The 8,498-nt window shown below is 39.2% G+C and overlaps 1 protein-coding gene across 1 annotated transcript; it reads right to left on the bottom strand.

The window, feature by feature from the left end:
* Positions 1-76: 76 nt before the first annotated feature.
* Positions 77-8,453, bottom strand: sh3yl1 (SH3 and SYLF domain containing 1). Its single transcript, XM_088331390.1, has 11 exons — positions 8,308-8,453; positions 6,444-6,554; positions 5,176-5,289; positions 4,875-4,939; positions 4,642-4,754; positions 2,723-2,851; positions 2,498-2,642; positions 1,136-1,214; positions 926-985; positions 805-831; positions 77-706 (listed from the first exon to the last, which is right to left on the bottom strand). Coding segments are annotated over exons 1-11 (1,047 nt in total). The 5' UTR covers positions 8,309-8,453; the 3' UTR covers positions 77-503.
* Positions 8,454-8,498: the final 45 nt, after the last annotated feature.

Raw genomic sequence — 8,498 nt, 5'->3', positions numbered from 1 at the left:
GCTGTTTAGGTCTTGAAGCGTTATTCTATTTATAAGTAACCAAAGGTCATTTGTTGCTGAAATAGTGATTACACGATTGTTTTCTTCATTGCTTTATTTAAAAGACACATCATGTATGTAACCGTAACTTTCTTATATAAAAAATGTGAAAGTGTGCATGACCAAGTGTTAGTGAAGAAAAAACCTTAAATACAAAATTGCTTTAATTGTAAAGATAATTTTAAAAGACATTGGACCAAAATGACTTGAGATAAATTGTTGACCTGTGAAAAAATTGTTTGTGCAAATACTTTTCACCAATTTGATGGCATTTCTTTGCACTTGGACAAAAATCACTGTAGATGCCAAGTTTGGAATTGAAGGTTAATCCATTTTTCCTAGTGCCGCATAATGCAATAAAAACATTCAGATTTCGTATATTGAAAAATCCTCAATCTGCCTACCATAGTACCCAACCCAATGTGCAGCTTCATTTTATCGTATAGTCCACCAGGTAGCTTAAGTCAGTAAGTGACATAGTTTGCAGGAAATATACCTTTTTTCCCACCCAATTGCCCCTCCCACCAGTCATACTGGTTCTCTGTCTTAGTGATGATGGTGATGCGATCGCCGGGTTGGAAGCTGAGGTCACCAGGCTGTTGACCCGTAAATGCATGAACTGCTGTGACGACAAGGATTTCGTCTGCTCCGCCCACTGGTGCAAGAGCTTTTTCATAAAAAGTTTGAGAGGAATAACAGGTGTTAGGATCAGAAACAGTTTTTAACAACGAAGCCAGATACATTCAAAGTGAATAGCTGTCCTACCTAAGTTTGGAGATTTCTTGGAGGGAACTTCAAAAAAATAATACAACACCCCAAGAATAAATCAGGTTAGGGGATATCCAAAAAAAAGCCTGAAAGAAACACGTCCATAAAAACAACTTACTTGAAGTGGCAGTTTTGTAGACTGAAAGTTTTGGGTAAAGTGATCTTTCTCCAGAAGCACCTGCACAAACATTTAATATTGCTATGTTGATGGCCAACTGGGAACTTTGAGATGTGTTTCTTTCAGAAAGTAGGAGTGCTTTTACTATAAAACACATTGATGTGGCGGTCATGTACTCAAGAACTTGTGGAGCGCATATAATAAACTCACCAAAATCAGATGTGGGCTGGTAGGTGTTGGCTACTGGCAAATGAGTAGGAGCTGGAGGCCTGGCAGGAGGACGGGACGACTGAAATCGACAATATTTTTGGCAAGTTTGATAGTCGAGTGTCGGAGATCCTGAGTTAAAAACTAGCTACCGCAGCCTCCACATGCGGAGTTTGCATGTTCTCCCCCGTGCCTACGTGGGTTTCCTCCGGGCACGCCGGTTTCCTCCCACATTCCAAAAACATGCATGTCAAGTTGATTTACCAGTCCAAATTGGCCCTAGGTGTGAATGAGCGAGTGAGTTGTCTGTCTCTGTGTGCCCTGCGACTGGCTGGCAAACAGTTCAGGGTGTCCCTGCCCACAGCCTGAAGATAACTTGGATGGGCTCCAGCACCCTAGCGACCCTACTGAGGATAAGCAGCACATAAAATCGACAGATTGATGGATGATATTTGAGTTTGCTACTTTTGAGAGAGGTTTTCTTGAGTGTCTCAGCAATAACTTCAATGGCAATTTCAAACAGTTGCGGGCAATCGTTTCACCCAGTGTAGTTTCTAAAACTCGAAAAGGGGCAGGGCTGAAAAAAAATATTTTACTGGACTTTAGGTATTTCACGATTCATTTCAACTTCAAACAGTTGTAATACGACGACTCTTTTCTAAACACTTAATTTGATCATATGCATCGAAAGACGCAAAATGCAATAGGGCTAACTAAAAAGTTGTTTTTTGCATGACAATTGATCATTTTGGTGAAACTCTTGATGAACGAAATTGACTAGAAAATACTGAAAAATGTAACCATGACATTTATATCATTTGAAAGCTGGCCCTGATTGCAGCACAGTTTAATGTGCAGCTACGTTGCTTCACAAAAAAATAGATTTTCATTGTGTACAGGGGCACTCTGGGGAAAAGAGTGCCACAAAGGTTGTCAATAGGCTGGTACTTGTTGAAAATGTGACAGACGTCGTAAATAAATAAGCACAACATGTTTATTAATTTGTTAAATGGAACCAATGAGGGATTAAGTAGTATGTTTATATATTTAAAGTTACGTGCATTGCATTTGGTTATTATCGTCATGATCAGTATAATTTCTCAAATCTCGTCAGTGCCCTGTCAATTTTTCCTTTTCTTTGATCCATTGATTTTTACTCAAGGGCTTAAATGCCTGGGGATTGGGAGATCTAGGATCGACTGCTGAGGCTGCTGCCCCCGCAAAGAAAATGGTTGGATGGACATAAATGCCAAATGTAAACTGAATAAAAATGAAAGTAAAAAGAGAAACTTTGCCAGTACACCATCTGTTGCGGCTACACAGTTGGCTCAGAGCATGCGCAAAAGCTCTTTTAGACCAATTTACCTTTGGAGTAACATTCCTGTTGCTCCACTCTGTGACATGGGCCTCAGTGTAGCTATTCAACATATCATACAGATAATCACACTCCTGTGGCGGCTCCACGTCACCATTTAAAATAGCAGACGCTCGCAGTTCCCGAGAATAGAACCTGCAAATGCACCATCATCTGCATTAAATTTCGGAATAAAACGGAAAATACTGAAAGTGTTGGCTGTCGATCTGTCTTACTTGCGGTTTGTTTCTTTGCGTTCAATAAGATATGAGCCCTCCAGAGAAATGCCAGCGAACAACCCTCTGGACTTGCAGTAGGTGTAGACAGCAGCCATTTTGCGAAGTGTGACATCGGCCTCCATGTTCCTGTATCAAAATTGTATTACATAAGCTAGAAGTAACAAATGTTGCAGGATGTTTGTTGGCTTGAAAACTCGAGGAGTTGTAACTTGGAGGTGGGCATCCGCAACAAAAATGTTAAAGTATTGTTTACTCGCATCATTTCGAAAAACAAGACTAGAGTTCAGGGACAAGTACGTAAAAAGTAACACTTTTCTAGAGATGCACTGAATATTGGGCACAAAAAATGTCACCCAAAAATGACCCAAAACGAAATTTTGGGTTTTGACTAAAAGAAAAACTAAAGAATTGTGCTAAAAAAAATTGACCACGTTAACATACAGAGAATGTTTTGACACGTATAGAAATACATTTAGGGTCTTAAACCACAACTGAAATGGTAGTTAGTCCTTACATTTTTTGATCAGTCGTGCATGTATACACATTACAATTACCAGTTTACTTCAAGATATTTTAGTCCCGCAGTGAACTGTGGGCTTGTAGAAAAGAAATGACTGAAAAGCAAACTCCAGCTTAGTTGCTAAACAAGGCTTGTGTGTTTCAGTTGATTTCTCCCGAACATTTCCTGCCAGCGCAACAGAAATGACACCGTTTTATTCATCAATATTTATTGGATGCCAAAGTTGTATCCCTCCATATATAGTGTAAGTCCATGCTTACTACAAGCCATGTATGAGCACAACTTGTAAACAGCAGCAATGGAGCACACTTTTAGGGCAAACAAGCACGATTACTTTGTTCATTTTGGTGACTGACATGGGTGAGATGATCTTTAACCGAATACCAAAAGTAAAATGCGGAGATGACGTCTTTTTGCGTAATGACCTAGGCTTATGTTCTCTACCCTAATGGAAATGCTTGAAAACTACATGTATGCAGGGGTATTTGTCACTAGGCATGTATATTTTCAGTTTGGTCTTAAAATCCAAATGTAGATGCTAATGGGATAATTCCCTGCATGTAAACCGAATTGTTGTGATTATGTCACGCCAAACACATGGCAAGGCTTGCGAAGCTGGTTTTCACCTGGGAGTTTGTGCAAGACGCGGGTAGTTATTTTTCATTTTCTGTTTTTTCTTTAGCCAACCGTTTCACATCTCTAGTTTTGGCCTGACATTTTCATTTTACTTTTTTCGTCTCTTTGGATAATGCCACCACTGTGGACAAGTGTCCATCCTTTATTTCAATTTATACCAGAGGCGTCCAAACTACAGCTCACTGTCCGCAAACTAAATCTTAGCAAGCGCTACAGCCAAAGATGCAAAATAACTGATGTTTTAAAAGCAACTTTTTGTAACTTAAGTTGGTCATTTTCTTAAGACTGAACGTTAGCGTCCGGAATGCTAAACGTGGCTCACAATTAGCATTCCGGACGCTAACGTGTAGCCACCCGGAGCAATCCGGCTTCAACGCCGCTAAACAGAGACACGAAAGCCGGGGGGAATCGGAGAGGAGGCGGACTTGCTAACACGAGGTGGTGTATCCCTAGATTTTCACAAAGAAAAGTTTTCCATCTGCCGCAGGGATGTCGAATTTTTGGACTGGCGTGACGTCATCCACTTCGCTACAAGCACCCCTAGGGCATCATGTTCGTTAATAAACAACGGGGTAGAATGCTGGAAGTGTGAATTTCCCTACGGGGATGAATAAAGTATCTATCTATCTATCCATCTATCTATTACTTACAGAACACAATTTAGGCAAAAATGACTTTTTAAAAACATTCTGATTCTGTTGCATGAAAACTGACTACCGGAGTGTTTAGGTCTCTGTCAATTCAGTACAGTACAACTAACCTTCCCATCGGACCCACGGCGACCGTAAAGTTCCCACCTAGCGTCAGGTTCCCGCCTCTCGTAAATGCGTCGATTGCCCGCCGATGGTTTAGGACGATCACTAGATCGGAAATCTGAGAAGGATGGAGAAATGGGGTACATGTTAAAGTGGCTGTTGAACCTAGATCAAGCAAGCCCGAGAATCAAGTCTTCCTGCCAACATACATATTAGGAATGCCATTGCAACCACTCACCTCTACACCAATTTCAAAGCCACCGCCTAAACCAGCTATGCCGATTGCAGAGGGGGCCGACCAGCCTGCAACAACATTGTTGTTTGGGAAAAAGTATTAGACTTTGGAAAAACTGCTCTCTTGTACGAGTTCTCTTTTACTGTAATGCTATAGGGAATAGGCATTAAATGGTTATGTAACTGTATTCTTATATTAATGGATGTAGATGTCAAATGGAATTCTATTTATTAACTAATTAAACAAAAAACAAATCGATTTTTGATTACACTTTTCAAATTATGACAAAACGTGTGCAACTCACGTTTATCACCCATCCTGGCAATGACGATGCCGCTGCCACCCCTTGCAGTGATCACGAAGCCTGCCTTCACCACCGAGATGATGGCAAGCCCCTCAGCAGATGCAATCACATTGGCTGCACGCATACAATTAATGAAAATTTCAAAACACACGAACAGACATTGCATTTATTTTGTACAAATAAAGCCATAATGCCATTTATTGTACAAACAAAATTTGCAGTCGAGTTTCATTATAGTTGCCCACTTTGGGTCTTCAACAACGTGTTCCTCTTTGAGTTGGTGTGGCTTAAAATTCATATGAAAATCATATAATTAGTATGATATACCATCAATGTAAAATTTTTAGTTTAGAAATATATTTTCCAAACCATTATCCTCAATAGGGTAGCAGGGGTACGGGAGGCCATCCCAGTTGAGATCGAGCAAGGGACAAGTCTTATGGGTTGCCAGCCAATCAAAGGGCAGTTCAGAACAACATAACTCAATTAACTTATAAGTAGTTGGTATTTATATGTACTTAGTATTTATCGATACCAGAGTTGTATGCCCCCCACCTCTCATCAGCCACCTAACGTCAAAATGTAATATACTTAATATTTTGATTTAAAATTAAGGTCAGGATGGCACATATTGGTAGAATCTTTTTTTAATCATTTCCTTGTATGCAGTCTTTAAATCACATTTTTAAAGTAATATTAATAATAAGAGTAATAACAATACATGTTATTTCACAGCGCCTTTCAGGACACCCAAGGTCGCTGTAAAAAGACTATAAAACTGCAATAAAATTAGAATGAAACAAACGAGCAATAAATACAAAAAATAAGAGTAACATTTAAAAAAAATACAATGCAAATATATGAAGTAGAGAGACTGGAAAAGCGATCGACTAATAGCGAGGGTGGTTCACTGGTAAGCCAAACTGTCAGAAACTAATTTGGATATATCATGTGTACACTGCTCTTAATAAATGTTACACAATCAGTTTAAGGAAACTGAGCAAGAGATAGTTGTTAAAGGAGACATCGAGAGCAGCCGAGCTTAGCGCCCACTGTAAAAAAAAAAAAAAACAAAAAAAGCTGAAAATTGCAGACGTCATCATTACCATTTTTACAATGTTACACCAAAAGTAAAAGTGGTGGATACAGAGGCACATCGGTTTGATTTGTCATGTTAGAAGCTTCTTTTATGCCTCCAATTTCTAAACAAGTTGCATCATAAGTGCAACAACTCAACTTCACCTAGAGCTGTTGTGTGGAGCCCCTACCTGGGATGAGTTTGTCCACTCCATTCCCGGAAGAGATTTCAGTGAATCCTCTGAGGATCTTTGTGGCTTTCTTGACCTCAGATGATAAATCAGATGGGATTAAGCTGTTCACTGCAAAAAGTGACACAGCTATTATTATTTACAGTTACAGGTCGATTAGACATAAAGTAGGACATTTCTATAGTCATTTACACTATAGAATGGAAAGTTGTGTACAATAGCTGACACTTCAGCTGTTTTTTGGATGAATACCATTTAAAATATAAGTCCAAGTGGATGTTCCAGAAAAATCTGCTTCTGGAAGCAGGTGGAATGTTGGTAGACAGGCAAGGCAGGCTCCACAGTATTGTTACAGTTCTAACAGGAGCAGATTAGTGCTAGATCACTAAATAGTCTTCCGGTTTTACAGCACATTTTCTGGCTGGGTCTATGCGACAGTTCTAGTGTTTCTATTCATACATGAATAGGTAGGAGGTGCGCCTGTGTTTTGACGGGTTAAAGCCATGCAAACAATTTTATGTTAATTCAAAGGGTGTGTCAAAGTATTTTTGGCTCAGGTCATAATACGTAAATGGTATGATTCATAGGCAAAACGTGAAAAATAAAAATGTTTTTTCTACGTTTGGCAAAATAACAAATCCATACACATATAGAATACATACACAATCGAATCACTGCATGCCATTGTGAATAGGAGGCAAACTCAACTATTGTATGTAAACAACTGAAGACAGCACTATCGTGTGGCAAGTCATAAAACAAAATAGACTCATCAACTTGTTACATTAAAAGAGCTGTACGGAATTTTGAACTTTTTCACTCGCTGCTGCCATCTTCTGGTTCATGTCAACATTGTGTGCTCAGTCAGCTTGTTTATGATGCGCATGCAAGTAGGTGCATTACTTAGACACGCTCACATAAAGTCTTTTTTCTCTTCTTTCTTAGGGTTTGGATCAGCGTTAGCACTTTACTTGAGGCAGGACTTTCCTTTCACTATTTCCATGCTACACTAACAAATAGAAACCACCACAAAAACGCGGGGGTGGGCATTGTATCACTTTCCAGCACAATCGCCCACCTACCCATTCCTTCTACCAAATGTGTTCTGCCCCTAACAGCTGTAAAAAAAAAAAGATAACAGCAGATAGGTGCGGTGAAAAATAAAACAGAAGGGCTCTTGGAGCTAAGAATGGGCATTGTTAACACATACTGAATCGAGAATATATATTTAATTCTACTTTTTAAGGACACCTCAAACAACGCACCCAGCCTTGAAACGAACAGTGTGTATATTTTAGCATCTTTTAGTGGTGAAAACTTAATACGCTCATTAAAACACAACCATATTGATTTATAAGCAAAAATACAAAATCATACAATCATGCATTTCTAAAAATATGCATAGGTTTAGAAATTAATGAATCAGATTAGTTTTGACATAACACTTACAAATTAGCTTTTCACATTTAACTCCTCAGCAAGAACAAAGGGATAAAAGTGTCAGGGTTTTTTTTTTTATTTTGGCTTCACTTAAATACTGAAAACAAAGCTTGGTTAACCACAGTCAGAAAGACATAAAACATTCAGTAAAATATAGAACTCATTCTTGTTTACAAACAAGATGCACACCAAGGAACTGAAAAAGTCCCAATTTCTCTGATTATTTCTGGTTTAATGCTTTATCAAAGCAAAACAATGTTCTACTCTCCCTCCAGGCATTGGTGAGCATGACAGATTGTGTTGTTTCTAAAACTCATCTCACAACTTTTAACCGCATGTTGCCTGTCATGGTCAAATGACTCGACTTTTTGTACTCAAACGAAAAAGCAAAACAAAAATGAAAATGTTGGTTCTTGAAACTTACTTTTAGACAGCCTCTCGTCAGGTTGTTCGACCGGGACTGTTTCTCTTCACTTCCGCCTCACCTGTGGCGACGTCCTCTCTCTCTATAGAGAGCCAATCACAAATTGATTTGACAGTCACGTGTCAGGTGGCCGCAGGTGATGACGATTGCTGGAGCATCCGGATCGTTTCAGGAAAGGACCTCTTTATTTA

This window comes from Urocampus carinirostris, chromosome 3 (assembly GCF_059441175.1).
Source record: "Urocampus carinirostris isolate Australia breed hairy pipefish chromosome 3, RoL_Ucar_1.0, whole genome shotgun sequence".
Classification (NCBI taxonomy): Eukaryota; Metazoa; Chordata; class Actinopteri; order Syngnathiformes; family Syngnathidae; genus Urocampus; species Urocampus carinirostris.
The sequence above is the reverse complement of the archived record's forward strand: the minus strand, read 5'-3'. Positions and strand labels throughout refer to the sequence as shown.

Excerpts from the sequence above, each read along its gene's own strand:
- sh3yl1 (XM_088331390.1), bottom strand. Across the intron at positions 4,755-4,874 it reads GCTTTGAAATTGGTGTAGAG|ATTTCCGATCTAGTGATCGT; the intron begins GTGAGTGGTTGC and ends CATCCTTCTCAG. Across the intron at positions 986-1,135 it reads CCAGCCCACATCTGATTTTG|GTGCTTCTGGAGAAAGATCA; the intron begins GTGAGTTTATTA and ends ATGTTTGTGCAG.